Here is a 21983-nt window from a genome sequence, read left to right as displayed (position 1 = left end):
ATGGGTTTCTCCTTCAGTCTGTCCGGTCAGCTAGCGGCAGGTTGGAGAATGCAGCTTTCAGCCTTTCAGTGTTGATACCATAACTTGAAATTATTCATCTGAGACGCCTCCTCATCTATTCAAAAGAGCAAAGAGAATTGCTCTTGCTCCAGACGCATAAAGTCAAACTGCAGCAGTAGCTTTTGAAATGCCTCATCTTCATCCCAGGGTTCCAATATATGCCTGGGTTTCTGCCACAACTTTTGGACAATTGTATGCTGAAGAGAACAGGGATATTCCTAAGTATATAAATGATCAAAATTAAATAAGAATACAAATCAAACTTCTGACTGGTTTTTTATGCTTCTCTTTTGTATTGTTTGTAATCCAACCTTTCCAGAAAGTGCCATTTATTCTGCACTGCTGTCCAGTCAAAAATACATTCTCATCTCAGAGTTAAAATATTTCCTGTGAATTAGGCATTTTTATGCTTTTTAAACTCTTTATTAGAAAAGAGTAAAAATAAAAAAGAACACTAAAGGATCAACTGAGGCAGCCATTAAAGATCTCATTTGGCTTCTTTTGGCGGTAACTTGGAAAACAGCTTTCCTCTATTTGCTACAGTTACACTTCCTGCTACAGGTGCGCCTCTACCGCCACCTGGCGGTTCATGGGGGAACCGGAAAGAGCGCAGCAGTTTTACTTTCCAAACGGCTTTATTTAGCCCTTTTTTTTTTTTAATGCTGACATTGCACTGCCAGCAACACGCAACAATCCCGAATGAACGACCAGACGCTGACATTTGAAGTGCTCTTGGAAGGAGGGACGAAACTGTTAAGTCTACACCCATAAAACCCAAAACAAATCCAGGTGACCTATATATAGTTCTGGTCATAAGAGGGTTAGCGAGCTATGGCCATTGGGGTTTTGATCTTAATCCCCAGACACGAATAGTCTGAAAATGATTTGTGGCTTTGCCTGGAACTGTTTGTTTTTGTGCAATTTATGAATCTTAGTGCACGTTGCAGAATATGACCAGACTGCTGAGCTCCATTAGTCGGAGTGGCGGCCACAGAACACATTAAGGTTTTATTTGGAATGACAGATAGATTTCATTAACTTGGTGTGAAAATGGAAAGTAAACATACCTTTAGGGAAAATACAGATTTCGTCTACAAGAAGCGCTCTCAACACCCCTCATTGCTATGCAAGCCAAAACATTCTGGAAATTGGGGGAGGGGGGAAAAAAAAAAAGAAAAAGGAAAAAGTTCAGGAGAAAGAATTTCATCCTTAGACATTATGCAGTAAAGTATGCTAGTACACTAGCAGCAAGTAGGAATGCCAGGTAATAAAGAACACAGAGGTTCATTTCAAAGGCTTGGACTTAAAATGCTGCGGATTTTCATTCTCCACATGTATTTACTTCCCTCTAAGCAAAACGACCCTCAATTCTTAATAACAGAAGTCTGAAAAATGTGGAATAATCAACCGGTTTCAATCTGGCACTCCAAAAAAGAAACTCCAGTGAGTCCAACTAGCTAACTATCCATAGCCCAAAACTAGGACGCTGCATTGGATTTAATGAATAGAAATGCATGCCACAGGGGTAAGGTTTCACTTTAAAAAAATAAAAAAATGCAGCCCACATCTGCTTTTCCTCCCACTTCCAAATAAAATAAGATCTAAATTTACGACACAGAAGTTTGTATCTCGTTTCTGTAACGCGACAAATTGTGAAAGGGTTCAAAGGGCACGAATACATTTGCTGCGACACGTTAGAGCAAGAAAAGGATTCCTGGAAGACATTCAGCTGCGCCTGCTTCCGATCCAGCTTTATTCATTTATTAAATGCAAAGAAAGGGACAGAAATCCAACTATAGATTCTTGTATTTCACTAAAAGATTTGGCAATCCTTCAAATAATCAACACTATTTAAAGATGCAATGCGAGGAAGTTAACCTGCGTGGTCAAAATCCGGTTAATGGTTTTTCAGCTCCTATCGAGTCTCTTGTTCTTGGAAAGGTTTCAGTGAGCTTGTGTCAGAGGACCCTCACGTGTCCGCAGCCATTTCACCGGCGACTTCTGGTGTGCCCCGACAAATAAGCAGAGCTTCCTCGTGGGTTTGAACAATGCCATAAATCTGACAGGCTGCCATCTGCGCCGGAGCCTCCTGTCTAAAGACGGGACAGTGAGGAGACGCGGGCCGGGCGGGAGCAGCTGACCGGATTCTCCTAAAGCCCCCCCCATCCCCCTCTCCGCGACGGCCTCACAGCTGACGGTTACCAAGTTAGAGGAATCAGGAAAGAACGACCAAAAAAATCAATCAATCAAAAGGGCCAGTTTATATTATTCACTTAGTAAGATGTTCTTGTCAAAAACTGTCCACCCGATGAGGTGATTCTTTATTTTGGTTTTATGTGGGGAAAGAGGGAGGAGTAAGTCATGCTCAAGCCACAGTGTCAGAGCTGCATCACCTTTCTAATTATAAACCTGAGCCTTCACTCTCCCAGAATGGAAGTGTAGCCAGGCCCCTGCGTGGCCTAAAATTAGCCCCCCAGTGGACCCCCACTAGTAAGAAGCCTCTACCCACCCTATTGTTAACACGCACGCACAGGCGCACGTGCACACGCAGCGGGAATACTGCACTTTTTACAACTCACTTCTTGGAGGACCTCTCTGTCTTTGCTTCCTACTTTTAACAACGCCGACATCAGGGGGGCTAAAAGCAACTTAAGGTAGGGGTCTCGTCTTTTCTGAGTAATCTGTGAAGTTTATGTTCTACTGACACAAAAAAAAGCAATCAAGCTGCAAAACTGATTTGCAGATGAAGTCGTCCTGACCCCGTCTTTGCTCGGAGTGTCACGATGGCCGTGGGCCAGCCTGTCAACATGAGTCTGATGGACGTATCGAAGATCTTCTCCCTGCTCCAGCCCAAGGAGGAGGACGAGGACGGCGAGGAGGCTCGGGCCTTGAACGACGCCGTGGGCGCCGACGACGCAGCTCTGCTCTCCGAGCTCCTCGCCCAGGAGAAATACCGGCGGCGCATCAACGCTCCGAGCGGCTGGGGGGTCCCGGTGACCCCCCTGCGCACCGCCGCTGCCCTCGGACGCCTGAGGTGCCTGGAGCTCCTGTTGGAGCACGGGGCGGAGGTTTGTGTCTATTGCTTTTAATGACATAAATCGCATTAAATCCAATTAAGAGAAAACTTGCTCAGATGGAAAAAGAAGTCAGCACCGATTCACAGATGTTTTTTTCTTCTTGTTGTTTCTCTATTTTAAGCCCGCCGCGATAAATACTTTCACACGAGCCGTGAATCAAACGTCTAAGTATAACGCCGTGCGTAGCGAAGTAATTGCTGCACTTTGTTTACAGAGTGCCACTTCGTACCAAAAAGTACAGTCGTCTCGGATGCCTCGGCTCGCCGGGGTTATGTTTGGAGCAACAAAAGCAAGAAAATAAATCATTATTTTAAATAGCCGCTGCATGATTGCTTGAGGAATGCAGTTTAATTATATGTCACACAGAAGTTGAAAAATGAACAGAAAGCTCCCCAGGAAGCAAAACTATAAATATAGTTTGACCTCAGAATCAAATAAGATGCCTTGCTATGAAACGTATTTGCAGCCAATACAAAAAGAAACTTCAAAAGATTATTATTATTATTATTTTTTTGCTCTAAGTTGCAGCCTGACGTTAAAGGGGGAGGAAATATTAAGTGAAATCCACGTTTTGGTGCTTTATGTCACGTTCTAAAGTCATTCCCTCGTCAGAGACGTATCTGGAGAGATTTGCCTTGATCCTGTTCATGCGTGTTGCATGCATGCCATTCTGGGGGCGTCGAAATGCTCGCGCTCACAAAACGCTGCCTGTTTCCACACAGCTCCGGTCTCCAGGCGAGCTTCCGCCTCACAGAGCGCCCTTCACCCCACACCTTCTTCTTCTTCTCTTTTTTTTTTGTTCTTTCTTTATTTTTTCTCAACTACATCAGGCTTAGCAGCAGCAGCAGCAGCAGCAGCAATTAGCAAACACCTGGTGGAACTGAGAGTCTGCTGAGCTCACCACAGGAACTACCTATAAACGTTATTCGTTTACGACTGCAAACGAATAACGGGAAGCATTACGAGGACGTGTTCAAAGGGGCGGAGCGCCGGAAAGAGTAGAAGCTTCTTAAAGAGACAGAGGCGCAATTTCAAGGCAGCAAATCTCACTGCCAAATGTCTTTTTTTGATATATAAGTCGTTTTGAAGGTAACATAACTGAACGACTCGGTTTATAGCACAATGTGTTTCTAAAATACATAACCGTCCCTTTAAATAGTGTATAAAAAAAAATATACAAGTAGAAGGAAAAATCTTCAAAATGTGGCTTTACGTTTGTATTAAGGCTCCCTGATACCCTGAAATTAAATTCAGTGCAACTGTGTTCAGACTTCCCATAAGTACTTTGGAAGCTCCTTCATTTTACATACACATTATTAGCTTGCAGTGCAGGGTTTCCCCCTGAACACCTGTTAGTACCGGTGGTAGTAGCAGTCATCCAGCGGCCCACCGTGGTTTTGAGTTTGGAGATAGGAAATTTGAAAATATGACCAGATTATACCTACTACGGAAGAGGATTAGGGCCACTGAAAAAAAAAACAACAATTCTGACTTGTCAGAATTCTGAGATTAAAGTCAGAATTCTGAGATTAAAGTCAGAATTCTTAGATTAAAGTCAGAATTCTGACTTTAATCTCAGAACCCTGCAGTGCTAAACGGAGCAAATAATTTAGAAAATCTCACCTGTTTTTATGAAGGTGAAACAGGAAGTAAAGTTGAGCTTGAAGTCATTCCCAGACCTAAAGCGCCCAACTTTAGAGGTGAATGGAAAGCAGCACCACTTGTGTGTCCTCTGTCATCCTCTTCCTGTTTGTGACGGGTATTCTCAAAGGCTTCCTCACTCTGATTCTCTTGGAGAAGTTCCTGATAAACCACAGATCACAGGGTTTTTAAATAGCTCATCATTTAGGAGGGTTTGTTGTTGTTGTCGTCGGGGTTTTGTTGTTTTTTTTTTTAGCTTTTTATCTTAATGAGCTTCATTGTATTTACCTTGGAAACAGTCAATAGTGAGATTTATTCTGTGTACCAAACTTGGGGCACAGTTTGAGAACAATGTGTGTTCTGCATGACTTTGTATCCACATCCCTACAAAGTGAATTGATTAGGTAGAGCCAACACGTCCGGTGAGTGAATCAGCAGTTTTTAACAGTGTTGCTGTCCTCGCTTGTGACCATTGGCTTAGCATATTGCCCCCTCATTAGAAGCTCATCGTGCTGTAGAAGCCTCCTAATGAACTACATTTTCCCCCCTTTTTTTATTGCAACAAGCTTGGCTTTATGCACAGTACTTGCGCAGACTAAACTCTTCCCAAACATGAACAAACTGAGGAACTGCTAAAACTGTTCACTTCGATACTGCATGAAATTGGCAGGTATGGAGTTGTGCAGCACAAAGTTTAAGACTGCTTCAGTGTGTTACATCTTTAATCAGGTATTTCTGACAAATACACATTTTATATTTATCAAATGAGGGGTTCTTTTTTTTATTTTTTTGTTTGTTGAGAAATTCATCAAATTTAGGCAAAGCATGACACGTTTTTCGATTACTTCGGAGGTGTTTCCACCAATAATTTCAGTGTTTTGATCTTTTGTTGTTTCCTTTTGCCTTGCGGCATGGAGCTCCATTGTGGCGGAAAAATCCGTGATCATCATCAAATTGCTCCCGGATCATTGAGCAAAGTTGCTCTTGGAGGACATTTTGATCCCATTCCTTACTCAGGGCAGACTTAATAGGCAAAATCATGAGTGAGGTCACTCTCTTGCACATAACAAGAGGCAAGCCCAAACATAAATTGTCTGAGTGCTTCAGTGTTAATGTTAGCATCCACCTTTTTCCTTCCACATTTTCCCAGATCCAGAAGACAACAATCCTGGTGTGTCCTTCTGTATTTCAGTCTGTCCCCTCCATGTTTTTCTCCTTGAGGAAGAAACACACTAATCCTTAGTTAGCCCCTTAGCTGCAACATTCTTACCCGTCTACTCCTTTTGTTGCAGAGCAATGACAGCAGCACACGTTTTCTTCCAGGTAACCAACATTCAAAAAAGACGATTGACTTCAAACACAAACCAATCACATGTTCCAAAGCAACTTCTTGGCCTCACTATGCAGCCACTGAAGTGATGCCAAGAGGTCATTTAGGGACATGGTCAAAACAGTTTAAATCACGCTTTCTGGATTAGGTACAATTTCAATCACCTTTTATAGCAACTCAGTCAACTCCCATAAAAACTGAAGGTTACTTCTGTCAGTCTCTAAACTTTTGGACATTACTGTATGCTACTATACGAATGAAGACGAATCAAAAATTCTATTTCTGGAAAAAAAAAAATAATCCAATGAAACACCTTAATAGTTCCAGACAATTGGTTACATTTTAATATGTATGTTCTGAAAGGGCCGGTTGTTCCAAAATGTATTGATTAAACCCATTAACAAATTGTTAAAATATTAATAAGTAGTAGTCTGCATTCAATAAGTAACTTTAAAATTTTTTAACTTTTTAAAATTAAATAATATTACTCACATTGACCAGTCCCTCCACGATTTTGAGATTTTTGCAATCAAAATCGCTGATTTGCGGTGCTACTGTAGAAATATTACAATATCACTTTTTTGTTGGTGGCCACGTAAATCTCGGAATATAACTTGAAGTAAATCAGAAGCAAAATTGTAGTAGAAGTAAGAAATAGTGCCACCTGCAGGTGAGCGTTAGCATCTCTTAAATCCAAAGGTTTGACCATTTTCCTGAAAGATTTGCACTAAACTCAGTTGGAATTAAACAACTGCGCGAAAACGCTCCTTCATCGTATTACACTTCGCTTCGTGCAGAGGGTCTGGGCTCTTGACCATTGAGAAATTATTGCTTTCTGGAGGCGTATATTGTGTCCAGGTTTTGAATTTTACCCAATAGCTAACTGTTGCCCTTTAAGGATGCTCCAGTTCAGCGTTATAAGCTTACCTGAAATTACCTGCGCTGTAATAGTCGTCCTCCACTGCGCTTTGGAAGCGTAGCCAACACTGACTGGACGGTTTTGTTCACTTCCTCCAATGTCTCTGCCAAAACTTCTTCTTCTTTAGATTTTAATGGCAGCGTGTATCAATTAGTGTTGCACTACTGCCATCTCTTGGATTTTAATACTTATCGTTTCCCAAATTCTCCTAATGAGACTAGTAAAAAATTTTTTAATGTGTATGTATATATTTTCTTTTTATTGCTAAAACTACAGACAGACTACAGCGCTGAAAATGAACGTCACCGTTCACAACCTCTCCTTCTGTTCGCTGATTGGCCCGGTAGAAAATCTACTGGAGTCAATCCAAGTGAAGGCGAAAAAGCCCAGAGTGTCCTGTAAGGTCAGGCTAACTAGCCATTACTGGCGGACGTCGTGTTAACCTCACATCCTTACTGTGGTGAATCGGTGTGTGAATGCGGGGCTTCAGTTTTCAAGCTTGCTGTAACCCTAAAAGAACTGAATTTCCTCACAGAAAGTAACACTAACCTCTCATCCCCTTCCTTCAAAATCCAGATAGACGTTTTGGATGTGAAGGCCCAGACGCCTCTGTTCACAGCTGTGAGTGGGAAACACTTGGACTGCGTGGCGGCCCTGCTGAAGGCGGGAGCCGACCCCAACGGCAGCCAGTACAACAACTGCTCCCCGGTGCTGACCGCCGCTAGGGAGGGTGACGTAGACGTTCTCCGGGAGCTGCTGCGGTTCGGAGCCGAGGTGGACGTCCGGCCCAAGGTCCCCGAGTGGGCCTCCAACGCCACAGCCTGCAGGGGGCCCCTGTACATCTCAGCCGTCTATGGACACCTGAGCTGCTTTAAGCTGCTCCTGCTACACGGGGCCAACCCCAACTATAACTGCACGGATGAGAAGATGCTGGCCAGGATCAAGCAACCCAAGACGGTTGTGGAGGTGTGTCTCCGTTATGGCTGTGGGGTGGAGTACATGCAGCTGCTCGTAGACTTCGGGGCAGACGTCTATCTACCTACACTCATTATTGACAAAACTACAAAGCAGAATGAAGCGCTACTGCTGCTGCTCAGAGAGAGAGGTGAGTCTGACACATGTAGCTTCCGGTATGATTCAATTAAATACGTCCTTCTGCAAATGGTTCACAGTTGTCATTTTTACCCAAACAGTTTGTCCCAAAACACTGATGTCACAGGCTCGGCTGGCAATCCGAAGACACGTCCCGTTTGCCGACAAGGACCCTGCAATAGACAGTTTGGACATACCTCTGGTCCTGAGGAACTACTTAAAGCACATAAACGCTGAACCTGAGTGATTTTAGTTTGAGTTTACCGATTTTTCTGTTGTTCGATTTTGCTTGCTTGATTTTTTTCCCCCCCTCAAATTTCCTCAGTGAGCAGGACAAGACAAAAACTGTAGCAGCAGTTTTGTCCTGTCGCACTCCTTGAACTCATCCACATTTTGTAACTACAACCACACTTTGGTGGATTTTAGTCCGATTTTGAGTGATAGAGTAAAACACAAAAGGGAATAATTAGAATGTGGAGGGGAAAACAGTGATGCATGGTTTTCTACATCTTTGTCAAATTAAAATTTTAAAGATGTGGTATTGGTTTTATTCAACCCCTGAGTCAATGAATGGTAAAATCATCTGCTGCTGCTGTAACAGCTGCAATTAATGAAAAAAAAATTTTTTTTTGTGGTACATCTCCAAAATACTGACGTTTTTTGCACTATTTTATAGCTCAAACTCAAGTTCGACAAAAAGTAGAACATGAAGATCCATTTCCATCTTGCTGTCTTGCAAACCCAGTTGGATCTTGTCAAGCTTAAACTGAGATATTCTGGCACAAGTTGATTAAAGGTATGTACGAAATACCAGCGTACACATTTCAGAATCTTATTTATATCCTTTCCCAATCTGTCCACAGTCATGCACTACTTTAATCTAGCTCATAAAACAGAAAATATATTGAATAATGTGGTTACAGTCTAGTTGCAACATCTGGAAAAGTTCATTGTCGAAACATCATGCAGGCTGGTCAGGCTCTTTAGATCTCTTTGTGTTTCACCAACTAGGACAAAGGATTATCCAAATGGAGTCCATGTTGGGGGGAAAATATGTGTAAAGTGTAACACCGTGTCCGGCCACTAGAGACCACAGTCACACAGCACAATGCTTCTGTCCCCATTAGAGGCTCCTCATGGGCAGCTTGGATCAGCCAACCATGGTGTGTTTTTGCATCAGCTTCAAGACCCCACTGCATTTAGACCCGACTGGAAAAAAAAAGACACGTGCACCCACACGCACGGGCTGTCTGTAGCTCACCAGGATGTCTCAGATCTCCGGCAGCAGAAAAGAAGGAGAAGAAGAAGAAGAAAAAAAAAATCTTGCGTCTTTGGACTTCAAAACGTCAGGAAGCGGAGTGAACAGCCTACGATTCAGCGTGGCCAAGAGGGAGATATACGTTTGCGTAACTCCCATTACTTATTCATCGCACCAGAGTCATACGCAAGCTGCCGTTTGTGGCTAGGAGTGTGTTGATTTTTTATTTTTATTATTATTTCTGTGACGCGATTGTGTTTATCTCATGCCCTTTAATCTTTCCTTTGTAATGTCTCCTGGAGTGAGTGTGTCATGTGTTGGAAACGGCTCCTACAAACAGGAGGTGATGTCACGCGACAGGAAACTCAACAACAATGCAACCCCACCGTCCCCACACTCTCTCTCACACAGACACACACACACTGATGCCTCCACACGGCGTTCTGTAGAGGTTTTATTTTCAACAAAAGTACAGCTATATCAGATATGGATTGATTTTTTTTTTCTTTACAGCGAAGTACAACATATTCCCAGTGCTTCTGATTACATCAAAACATATAATGTACATACAGTTGACATCTCCACTCTCCCATTCACAGTTTCTGGATTGAATAGGCATTATTTTTCAGGTTTTTATCCATTTCTACAACAAATAAAGGCCAGCAAGAAAGAAAGAGAGAAACAAAGAAAATGAGAAAGAAAGAAGGAAAGGGAAAAAAAAACACTGTTTGCATATGGTGTCAAAAAGATGTGGAGTACATTTTTCTGTGACAGGAAAAAAAAAAAGTCCGGACCTCAAACCTGATGGTAATATACAATGAAAAGGTTTGCAAGTGCGGGGATTGAAGTCTTGTCGTCGTCACTAAACACCACATGAATATATGGCTCGTTGAAGACTTTGTACCCTGACTACTCTGAAACAACACAGGACCCTATAATCAGCTGTGAGGAACTACTACTGAATATTCGGCGACAGTGCCTTGCAAAACATTTCCAAACATCCTGTACTTCTTCTCAAATTATGTCACATTACAACTAGAAACTTCTCTGTATATTATTGGGATTTTATCTGAAAGTTCAACACAAGGTTATGCCATATTGAGAAGTGATGAAAGCACGGTACACTGCTTATTATTATTATTTTGTTTTTACAGATATCTCTTTTTCCAATATGGCCTGCATTTCTAGACGAAACCCAGTTCGTCATACAGCCACCTTTTTGCCGTTTCCTGCTGAACAAAGAGCTTTTGTAAACATTTGTTTTAAAATCTTGCAACAAACTCTCAATCGGATTTAAACGTCGACTTTGACTGGGCCATTTTTGACATTAGCTTTTTCATTGTGGTTGTCCTGATGTAAGGTAAACCTCCGCTTCAATTTCAAGCCTGTTTTTTGTTCCGTTCAGCTCCATCCATATTCCATTGTACTCTAAAACCAATGATGAGAAGCATCTCCACAGCATGACGCCGCCACCACCATGTCTTGCTGTTGATAGTGTGTGTTATTCCTCACAAATATCACTCCGCAAGTCGGCCAAAAAACGAATTCTTGGTCAGGAGTACATTGCAAATGAGAAAGTTTATGGGTGTTGTTGAATAATATATTTCTTTTTAGAGTCTCAGATTTTAAAGCATTTTTTTTCCTGTTTACTGACAAATTACATCAACCTGAGAGACGCTTATTATTATTATTATTATTATTATTATTATTATTAAATTTTAAGATGCTGTCATTAAATGTAAAGAAAGCTGCTTATTAATATTTTAACAGTTTGTTAATAAGTAGTTTCATCAATAGTTTCTGCTACAACTGGCAATTTGAGGATAGTTGTGATCTTGAAATGGCCCGAAATGAAAATGAAACACCCGTGATTTATTTAGGAAGGTTGAGGGGTATCATAGATATGTCTGCCACACCTTTCAGATTTTCATTTGAGCAAGGCACCTATCATTCAGCCTCTCAAGAACACAGCGCATTGCGTTGGTGTATCAAATAAAATCCCAACAAAGTGAATTAAAGTTAGCAGCTGTAACGTTACAAAAGGTGCAGAAGTTCAAGATGTTTTCACAGTTTTGCTCGGCACTTTGTGCTGAACGTGGATGGCTCAAGTTAACTCTGGACAATAAAAAACCAAGAATGACAAAAATCGAAGCCTTCTCTAATGGATTTCCGTCCGCTAACTTGGCTTACATGGGCAGAGAGACGGAAAAAAATAAAATAAAACAGACCTCAAAGTGGACAGATGGCTGTCCTTCAGGACTCCTAAAAGGTCAGATTGAAAGTTATATAAGAATAAACAAACCCAATATATACATTATTTAAACTGTTTGGCCCAAACTTAATGACCCTAATACTGATAGCAATAAATAGAGTAGTAAATTTTCCATGTCAAGTCATTACTTAAACTAGAGAGAATGATTTCAATGGGTGGATCTAGCTTTAGCTTGTGTAAAGAGGAGGAGGGGGGGTTTCCACGTGTTTTCATGTCTTCTGCTCGACTACAAATCTATACACGAAACAGCCGCGATCAGAGCTAACTCCTATTTGGTTCACTATTGTCATAGAAAAATTATACCCGTTTTGCCTCCGCTTGATGATGGCACTCCAAACAAAACACGATAAAGTCAAATAAAAATAACCAGCAGTCTGCAGCATGAAAGAAAGGCGTGCTAAACGAAAAGCTAAGGGTTAAAACGCCCATCTTTATCTGGGCACGGAGACCATCGGTGTCTGTCGTTTCACCTAACAGATGTTTGATTCAGCATGAGAGACTGACATGCTGCTCTAAGTGGCAATAAATAAAAAAACAAAACAAAACACAGGCTACAACGTCGGAGCGTGAAGTGAGCAGGATACAGGTGGACAGAGAAAACAACTCCCTTTAGTGAGATGGCATGGCTTCACGAATGAATGGTTCCGCTATGAGGGGAGGGGAAAGAAAGAAAACCAACAAACAGAAGAGAAAAGAAAAGCGTTCGGACGTTCGATGAACGTAAATAATCCGTTAAGAGTTGCCTTAAGTCTCATGCAAAATATTGGATGCCACAAGCATGCATTTACCTGGGTACTGAGGTCTACCGCACGCTAGAACTGGAACAACATTCGTCTCCAACGCAAAATATCCAAATATATGATCTGTTCTTTTTACACTATTTACAGAGTGTAGCAGATAAAGTTAAAATAGATGACTTCTTTCGATTCATAACTCACTATTAATAATATACTCTGAAATGTGAAGTCTAACTTGAGTAATGTGAATCGGTTTCCTACTCTAAATTCAAATCAAATCCTCTTTCTGCGAGATATATAGATAACCAATGGAACTCCACGTAGCTGGAATTAGAACAAACTTCCTCTCTGGTGCAAGTTGATTGCAGCTATGTGAGTGTAATACAAAATAATGACAATAATAAAGTGTTTCAGTCAGACAACACTGTAACTACTGGAGTGGGTGGTGGTGGTGGGGAGGGAGAGAGGGAGGGAGTAGAAAGGCCTGACCAATTGTCGGATTTGTTGGAGTTTTGGTGCACTGGGAGTTGGAGTGGGGGCGGGAGCCGGGGATTCGGTGGGGATGAGGAATTCCCAGTGTGTGGACTAGAAGAAGAGAGAAAGGAAGAAATGCACCGAAGGGAAAATACATGACTAATTCAAATCTGCCAGTGAAAACTGAATAGATAATCACTAGTGGAATGCTGGAAGGCACTGTTAGATAGCATCTCTCTTCTCCGCAGCAGAACGGGCCAGCAAGTGATTGTGCATTTGTGTCGTGCGTGTGGTTGTGTGTGTGCGTGTGTGTTGATCTGAAGGGGCGGTGAGTAAGGGGCGAGGAGGGTGGTGGTGGTGGATAGGTGTAGCACGGGACCTGAGGTTATCATGGCCTGGGAACCATTTCTCTTTGCTGTGCCAGGCGTGAGAGTTAATCTTCCAAGACAATCTCACTGGGAGCCATCTCTACAGACACCAGCAGCCGACTCACCCGTTTCTCAACTTCCTTTACTCAAACATAAATTGCACGACATACAAAGCAAGCCTAAGGTCTCGTTTCCGAAAGGTTATAAGGCCCGTAAGAAGGCAAACAAAATGACATAGAACGATATTAATCTCTTTCACAGCACACCGTAAGTGAGTAGTGAAGATATATAATGATATATCACATTGCACAATTGTCATACTGTATATGCACTGTAGAATCCAACAGAAAATGCAGTTCTGAGGTCAAAACATGATCACACAGCATGGACAGATGGTTCACTTACATTCCTAGAGTAGAATTACGCCTTCGTGATGAGTGTCAATCGTTTTTTCTTTTTGTTTTGTTTTGTTTCTTTTCCCCTCCTCAGATATCCTCCCTTATCTGAACGCCTCGCCAGAGGGACGGCGAGGATCTCTCTCCCAAAGCAGCCGCAGGGACTTTGTTGATTAAACAAATCAATCTGATCGGGGATCGGTCCTTTGTAAATCACTAACTAACTAACTGCCAGAGCTAACTGCCAGAAACACGGATCAGATTTGGAAAGCGACGTGAAGGAAAGGGGGGATGGGGGGGAAGATTCAAAGTGTTAAGAGATTAACAAATCTGTCAGGAGGGACGGTGCATGCTACAGATTAAATACACCTTTTCGTTCCCCCTCCCATCATGGTATTGACTTTTTAAAAATCCGAACAGACTCCGAATGTCCTTAACCAGTGTGCCGGTTGGGATCCTGGCTAATTTCTCCACTCTGTAGCATTGCATATTTGTATCCCTTGTATTGAAATAAGAGCAGAAGAACTCAGGCTGGATATATTTAACAGCGTGAACGTTACAAAATCAACTCAAGAAGTCCGTTTATCGTTGTTTTTTTTCCTAGTTTTTTTCTTTAGCGTGATATATATATATATATTTATTATATTTATTTTTTTTGTTTTGTTTTGGGGTTTTTTCGTTCTGGACCTTGGCCGATGCATCAACTTGACTTTTACTGCTCATTTCTGGAGGTAGGCTGTGCTCTTTTCCAAACTCCCAGTAAGCTGCCAGCACAGTGCTACAGGGGTGGTCTCTGGGGAGAGTGGCGGTGTGGGGGGCTGTGACGCAAGGCGGGCGGACCATACCCTGCCTATCTCCTGCTCGCAGACGGCTCATCTGAGCGGGACGCGCTGAGCATCACTGTGAGCCGATGTGAATACCCTGTCACGAGGAGTTGGCGAGAGGATGTAAATATTCTATTGATGTTCCGACTATTGATTTGTTCCCTGACCTGTCATATCATGGCCAATGGCAAGTTTCCCAAAGAATGAAACTCTTCCTCTGTGAGCCACCGGCTCACAAGAAGCCGAGGAGGTGGAGCGGGAGATAGAGAGGACAAGAGGAGCAGGAAGGGAAGACTTGGGGGCAAACATAAAAAATAAATAAAATGAAGAGGGGCTTTCATAAGTAAGTGAGGATGGATGGTTTCAGTGGAGCATAGATCCGTCTGGGATTGTCGAGCTGGGCGGGTCCCGAGCCCATCGGGTTCCCGTGTCATCCATCAAGCTCACATTCAGAGGGATCACGACGCGGCGAGGTCTCGCTCCCACGAGGACCGACCCAACTTAACCTTGAAGGCTTGCTGTTTCCAGATGATGACGATGACGATGGACGACGATGGGCTCAAAACGAAATCATTTAACAATCTTAATAACTCCAGAACATTCAGAAGGTGTGAATGTGTAGAATCGGAGGGATAGAGTCTGTGACTGCAGAGTCAGCTGGAGTAGAAGCGTGATGACGTTGCTAACAAAGAAGAATTGTTGTAAAGGTGTGTCTTTTTTTTTTTCTTTTTCCTCACTTTTTAAACTCAAGTCTCAAAGTCCTCTTGGTGTTTCCGATCAAATCATATAGTAACATTGGTCCTTAACTTCAGAGTCTCCTGTGTGTTTGTGGTGGTTGTATTTTCTTCATCATGGGACGTAATCATCCAGTGTTTAGTGCTTCTAAGAAAAATAGCTGGTCCTTCAGAAGAGTCTGTGTTTATTTCTTAAATGGAGCTAATCTACTAAAATTCTGCCAGAAAGGCCCCTGGCCTCTTTTGGATTGACTGAATTCAAAAACCTCTCCTTGTGCCATGTCCTCCGTTACCTCATACTGCCCCGCGCTGAGGGGGTCCTGCGGGGGCGGGTATGAGGGGGGCGTGCACCTGTTCACACCTGGGAAGGCAGGTGCAAATAAAAACAAGCAAGGGGTTCGAGGGATTTTGGGGGGTGGGGGTTGAGATAGGGGTAAGGAAGCGGTGCAGATCACAAAGCAGAAAAGAAGAAGAAGAAGAGAAGAAGAAAGGAGGCAGCAAAGGGGAAACATCATCAGTTTCATGTATGAAACAGGAAAAACAACCAGAGATGCAGCGATAAACATGCTGGTGGCCAGACTGTCCCGAAACAGACAAATCCAATCGTTTTCCGATGAGTGAAAGCAACACTCGAACGCAACCGCGTTGTGCCGACGACGAGACTTTTCAGTGTGGACGCTGTTACTGAATGGAGGAGACCCAAACTACTTGTGGTATCAGGCAGGTGTTTAAGTAGGGAGTCAGGAAGAGTAGATTGAAAAGCTAAATGTTTTCTTCAATTTCAAAGAAAAAACGAGTTCGAGAGAGTGAGACCTCTCTTATTCTTTCAATCTTTTGGGTCTCATGCTGAGTTTTGAAATGTTGGTGCATTTTTGAAAATCGCATTGTTGAAGTAAGAATGTGAGTCCTATTGTTAATATACAAAGCTGAACTCCATAATTATCTCTCTTTGACCAAGAAATAATAGTAAAAGCCTGTTTTACGTGACTGTAATATCACTTCTGCTCCTGATAAAATAAAATAAAAAAATGGTCAGCTATCTCTATACGTCTATGATTCATTCAGTTTTCAAGTCAAAATGTCACACTGTTCCAGATATGAATTTGTTTTGAAGCCAATAAAGCTATTAAATTGTACGTTTCTTTAATTTACTTTTTTTTATCCATGGGCTCTTTGAGAGTAACTACGATATTCAAAGTACCGAAATGGTTTGTAAACTCGACCCAATTAAAAAGAAAACACTGAATTACAAACATAATAATAATTGATTTAGCAATGTAAATAAAGCCTGAAATCGTGCAGTTTTACACAGAGATATTAGAATCGACTAAAACCGTCGTCGCCAGGTTCACGTTTTACACAAGTCGGAATTTGGCCACCAAACTTTAAGCGGTGCATCTCGGACATCACCACAACATCAAGACATGCGTCACACAGAAAACAGGCACGCAGGCGAACAAGATTAGCTACCAGTTATCATTCCTGCATATTTAATCTTGATACATGGTACGCTCTGGTCAAAACGATGAAAGCTGAATCGGCAGAAATGTGAAATTCAGCTGTAGCGATGACACAGTGGAGGACGGCGATGCTATTCAAACAAACTCTGAGGCAGCACAACGGGAGAACTGACAGGCATTTGGAGTCTGTTCTCCCGAGATTGTTGTCTTTGCCTTGGTTTGAATAGCACCGTTTGACACTTGCACGCACCACACACACACACGCAGACACACACACACACACACACACAGGTGGAGAAAGTAGAGCCAACAGAAAGCATTTTAATATGCACTAATCTACAGTCTACGATGTCGTTGAGCTACAGTCTACAAGCATCACAGCTATGCTAGGAGGGATAAGGAATCAGAATTTGAAGATGAAATATTGAAAAAGTTGCCATGGCATCTTAGCAAAATAAAACAAACCCAAAGAGATGAGAAACGGTGTCTTCTGTTTTAGCAGTCGGAGAGGTTGGATCTATTTGTGTTAGTAGAGGCTGTTTATCTTGGATTGTCAAGATAATGCTTGTAAACAGATTGGACAGTGATTGCATGCTCCAGTGCCAACGTTATAAACACAACACCTTCCAATGCTGCTTAGCAGTTGCCATGGCATCTTATTGTGCTAGCTCTAAGGAAAACTCTAATGCATATACCTTTATCATTTTCAAACCATGTCCATACAACATGGCCCTCTTTCTCAAGATGAAATCTATAAATGAATCTGAAATTCAAGAAAGTACTTCACCTTGTGCCAGCCACGTACACATACAGCACTTAGAAACACACAACATTTACTTCTCGCAGACATCTACGGGGGAGGGGATTCCTAGCATCAGAGAGAACATTCCAGCTCTAGTTATTACTTCATCGATACCGTAAATGGATGGTCATGCTTATCTGGCAAGAACATCGGTAATGGTAAATGTACAAACATCTAGCCTAGCAGTTTAAATGGCTAAATCTTAAAGGACTGATGCCAGCAAGTCAGGGCATGTGGGTGCTCCGTACAGTTGGAGAAAAAAACGGGTTTCTTTGACGTGTTCTTCTGCTATCGAGCTCACCGTTGCATGTTTGGCAGTTATCCCCGTCCCAATGACACGGGCAAAAAGTGCAGAGCCGAAATCTGCATTCACAGGCAATCGGAAGCTATACCAAACACCTTCCAGCTCAGAGAGGGAGAGAAACGCGTCTAGAGCGCTACTATTAATGGCGTCTAGACAAGCGTGGCACAGGACCCACATGTCCTGAAGACTGGGATCATCCTTTAAACTTCATGCAAACAGCCCTCTGTCTTTTCATTGATGCTTAACGGCTGCTTTTCCAACTTGTACTGCTGACTAACGCTTGACTCAGACGGAAGGTGTTAAGATATACAGCACCCTCCATGATTGTTGGCATCCCTGGAAAATGTGTGGGAAATGCCCTGAAATAAATTCATGCTTCTTTGCAGGAGAATAATCTCATATTTGAACTTACTTTTAAGTTTTTTAGTGATTGTTTCAAGCAGAATAACCGGTCCTGGAATTGCTTACACCCCTGGGGTTAAGAGTTTGAATAGCCTCATTTGCCAATAGGGCAGCAATTTGCCTGTTTACTAAAAATAGGGAGAACATGCAGAGAGACGGATCTTTGACTACTCCTCTCTGCAGAATCTGGAGCCTGTTGGACATAATCTCCTCTCTTCTGCTCACCTCAGGTTTTCTATAGGACTGAGATGGCTTTGGACAGAATCTTAGATATGTGATTGTAGAACAGGAAAGGCTTTTTTTTTTTGTCAACCAGTGGGCATGTGGATAGTGTTCAGTGGACTTTATGGAGACCTGGTGAGCCCAAAGTGCGTCTTGTTGCTGCTGCAGCATTAATCATTGGAGGGTTTGTTTTTACGTTTCTTATAATCCAGCTTGCTTTGCATACAGTAAAAACGCAAACAGGTCATTGAGGCGGTTTGTTTCTCACAGAGTCACATTAAACTTTTAATTGATGCTCTGACTGTAGATATGTAACATTTTAGGGCTGCAGCTCCTTACTTGTATCAAGATTTTACATTTATTTGATCAAAATTGGTAGGAGTGGCTAAAAAAAACACCACAAGGTCGGATTTTTCTTCCATTTCTCAGTGTGAGATTATGCTGCTGCTGCAAAAAAAAAAGAAAAAGAAAAAGATTTATTTTAAGGTTTTTCACACGTTTGCTACTGGTGCCAACAGGAGAGGAGGGCGCTGTAGTACAACGAGTAACCATAATCTCTTGACTGTTCTGGGTTACTGGGTCCAAGACTGGCCTATTTCCACTCAGAAACAAGGCATGTGTTAAACAGGGTGCAGAAAGCAAAAAAGGAGAGCAGGTTATTAAAGACAGAGTAAACAGCGATGAGAAGACAGAGTAGATCAGTGAGGAGAACAAAACAAAAAGGGAAAATCACCTGGTATCTTCTTGTTGCCTCACCTTTCTGTTTGGTCACCTTTCTCACTGTCATGGCTGCCTGTCGCTTCTGGTACTCAGAGATCTCGAAACCTAAACGGCAGCACAGGAATTTGGTCAGACATCAACGGTCGATTGGAGCCGAAGGTTGTCTTTTGCAGAAGCAGAAACAGATTTAAGTCAGAGACAAATCAAAAATCTTCTGCGATCCTCATGACGCATCTTTTATGAGTCATTTGTTTCATCCTGAACAGAGTCCAGCACGTCCGAACTAGTGTTGATTTATTTTGCAGTGGTTATTTTTGTTTGTTTGTTTTGGTTTGCAACTTTATATCAAACAATTGATCCTACACTGGAAGCTACAGTGGGTGTGTGATTACCAATTTTCTCGTCCTCTTGCACCATCTTCCGCTCTTCGTGGAAGGCCCTGAGCCAGCGGATCTTCTCTTCTGGCTTTTTGGCCAGGAAGATGTGGATCTCCTCGCTGTCTTTGTTGAACAACTTGAAAGCGTTCTTAACGCTGACGTTAAAGTCGTCGTCCCGCCCGTCGATGGCGTCCCGGACTTCGTAGCGATCCATGTCGATGCGGCCCTTGTAGTAGAGTATGTCCCGGCGTATCAGGTCCTGGTGAAGACAGAGAAGAGGGTTTCAGTGAGAGCAGCTGCTTTTCCTTTAGCGTCTCTTGAAGGCACTAAATCATGACAATGCAGAACGTCTAGGTATGAATTGCACACAGGTGGACGTCTGAATTAGTCGCAATGAATTTTACTGGGTTGTGTCAAGGTAAAGGAGGGTAAATACAAATGGATACTTTCCAGATTTTAATTTGTAAGTAGGTCTGTCAGGATAACAATAAATTGTCCCAGTAATTATTGTGGTAAACATTAGTGCTGTTTTGAGACCATGTTGAAGTATTATACTGATAGAGGTGTAATAATGCATGTTCATCCTCTCACAGACCAATAAACCACAATTTTGTAACTAGAAGGTGTTTTAAATATTCAAAATAAACACAACAACCAAAAACAAGAAACAAACTGGAAGTAAAAACTTCTTACAACCAAAGCCATAAATAAACTTTATTACAATGTCTCTCTAAACAAAATATTAACCACCAAAATGGAAATTATTGAGCTAATCTTAATTTATTATGACATTAATTTCTTTTCCTCCTGGTTCAGCATTAGGCTCCTCTTTCTCTTCTTTATCTCATAAAATCTAAAATACAATACTATCTTTTTGAAAACGTAAAAGAGTACATGCAAATTTGTTCTGCACTCCCCAAACCAAAAAAAAAAAAACCCAATCCTTTCTTAGCACGAGCCTCTTTACCTTAAAAAAAGAAGGCAAACTATTTATTAGTTATTAACATAGAAAGACAAATGCAGATGTTGTGTTGATTATTATAATATGCGATGAAGAGGTAGAGGAGTACAAAATGCTTCTGCTCTGATGCTACTTAAGGGATGCTAGGATCTCGAGCACACATTGTACTGCCGATGCCAGATATTAAATAATCAGAAAATAGACTGGAATTTATAATTTAGAACATATTGAGGCAGAATCCACACTGGGAGGAAAAGAACAGTTACATAAAGACCCAACAAAATACCGGGGTTAATTATGAGTGCCAGAGAGTTTCAACTGAGGGAACTGAAGGGTGGAAAAACAGAAGGACAACATGTCTATTTTCCTTTTCATTTTTTTTCCATGCGTCTGCGCTGTGATGAAACTGTTGCTCCTCTGCCTGTGTTAATGCAGTGATCTGTGTGTGTGAATGCGTGTGTGTGTGTGTGTGTGTGTCTGTGTGTCCATCTGTATTTGTGTCTCCTTCTCGGTGAGTGTATCGAGTCCATCTGAGCGTAAACATTCGTTTGACAGGAAGAATAACAGCCCAAGTGCATTAGAGCCCAAACGACCACAGCTCCCATTTTGTGAAATGCGCCGAGGATTTGAATGCGTCTTCCCAGAGGACTGGTGTGTCTCATGCAGCGTTATGTAATCTATTTTCAACTCCTCGCTAAGGTTGTGTGGAGTCATACTGCGTTCAAGCATCCCCTCTTCGCCAGCCATGTGATACTGCAACTCGCTGGAGCACAAACGGGGGGATTTGTGTTTTTGCAGCCGGCTTGTTTACACCCATACAAGAGCAGAAATAAAAACAAAAGAAGTTGAAATAGACAACAAAAAAAGAAGAAGAAGAAAAAGCGCTTACCTTCTTACAGAGCACCAGCTGGTGATCAAAGAGGAAGAAGACTCGCTGCTGGCTGCGTCCATACGGCTGATAGATCCATGACAACTCCCCGGTGTAGATAAGCTCAGAGCTCCTGTCTAAAATATCATCTCCCTAGATACAATCACAGAAAAACTTAACTAATTAAAGGGAGACTGGTACTTAGTGCACTTACAGTCAATTTACTAATCATAGCTACACGTTCTCTGCCTTTGGAAGGCACTTATGTAATGGTTTTTGTGGCTCTGAGGGAGCTTTCACATTTCTGTGCTGTCATAAAATGGGAGCTAGCCATTGAGCTGCAATTCGAGAAAGACAAAAGCATCAAACATGACCTTTAGCTCACTTTCTCTTTTAGGTGCTATTATGATTTTCTCTTAAATCAGTAATATTTATTAAAATCATCACGTAAAAACTGTTTTTGAAGACTTTTCTTTTTGATAATTTCACGTATTTTTACTATAATCTCGTCTCCTTCCTGTGCAGCAGTTGCTACGACAACCCCAGGTAGGCATGGACCAGGTATCACTATCAAGGTATGCAAAATACTTAAAACGTTACCAATTCAAAACCCTTAAAATGTTCCATCAAATCATCACTTTGGTTTAAATCAATGTAATGTGAAGTTAGAAGTGCCAGAGTAATCA

At 42.0% G+C, this 21983-nt stretch overlaps 3 protein-coding genes across 23 annotated transcripts in view; 1 reads left to right on the top strand and 2 right to left on the bottom strand.

Moving 5' to 3' along the window:
* The window catches only part of LOC122837300 (moesin-like), a 43558-nt gene extending 35895 nt beyond the window's left edge, over positions 1-7663 (bottom strand). For 2 of the 4 annotated variants that reach the window (XM_044127579.1, XM_044127580.1), the window contains exon 1: positions 1128-2168. The gene's annotated coding sequence lies outside the window, so the exon portion shown is untranslated. Of the gene's footprint in view, positions 1-1127; positions 2169-4760; positions 4941-7035; positions 7490-7576 lie in introns of those variants that run through there. The other 2 variants (XM_044127578.1, XM_044127576.1) reach the window with 2 other exon arrangements.
* asb12b (ankyrin repeat and SOCS box-containing 12b) lies at positions 2572-8655 on the top strand. Its single transcript, XM_044127584.1, has 4 exons — positions 2572-2714; positions 2804-3128; positions 7604-8132; positions 8221-8655. The coding sequence occupies exons 2-4, from the start codon at positions 2844-2846 to the stop codon at positions 8364-8366; spliced, it is 960 nt and encodes a 319-aa protein (XP_043983519.1). The 5' UTR covers positions 2572-2714; positions 2804-2843; the 3' UTR covers positions 8367-8655.
* Positions 8656-9811: 1156 nt separating this feature from the next.
* The window catches only part of LOC122837298 (rho guanine nucleotide exchange factor 9), a 59644-nt gene continuing 47472 nt past the window's right edge, over positions 9812-21983 (bottom strand). For 8 of the 18 annotated variants that reach the window (XM_044127560.1, XM_044127554.1, XM_044127555.1 and 5 more), the window contains 4 exons: positions 21319-21450; positions 19484-19727; positions 19128-19196; positions 9812-15542 (listed from right to left, as the gene is read on the bottom strand). In XM_044127560.1, coding sequence (XP_043983495.1) covers positions 15367-15542; positions 19128-19196; positions 19484-19727; positions 21319-21450 — 621 coding nt within the window. In that variant the 3' untranslated portion in view covers positions 9812-15366. Of the gene's footprint in view, positions 15543-17336; positions 17405-19104; positions 19197-19483; positions 19728-21318; positions 21451-21983 lie in introns of all 18 variants that reach the window. The other 10 variants (XM_044127557.1, XM_044127561.1, XM_044127559.1 and 7 more) reach the window with 2 other exon arrangements.

This window comes from Gambusia affinis, linkage group LG09 (genome assembly GCF_019740435.1).
Source record: "Gambusia affinis linkage group LG09, SWU_Gaff_1.0, whole genome shotgun sequence".
In the NCBI taxonomy this organism is placed as follows: Eukaryota; Metazoa; Chordata; class Actinopteri; order Cyprinodontiformes; family Poeciliidae; genus Gambusia; species Gambusia affinis.
Note: the sequence above shows the minus strand (reverse complement) of the source record. Positions and strands in the feature narration are given on the sequence as shown.

Excerpts from the sequence above, each read along its gene's own strand:
- asb12b (XM_044127584.1), top strand. The coding sequence starts at position 2,844 with ATGGCCGTGGGCCAGCCTGTCAACATGAGTCTGATGGACGTATCGAAG. Across the intron at positions 3,129-7,603 it reads TGTTGGAGCACGGGGCGGAG|ATAGACGTTTTGGATGTGAA; the intron begins GTTTGTGTCTAT and ends TTCAAAATCCAG. Across the intron at positions 8,133-8,220 it reads GCTGCTGCTCAGAGAGAGAG|TTTGTCCCAAAACACTGATG; the intron begins GTGAGTCTGACA and ends TTACCCAAACAG.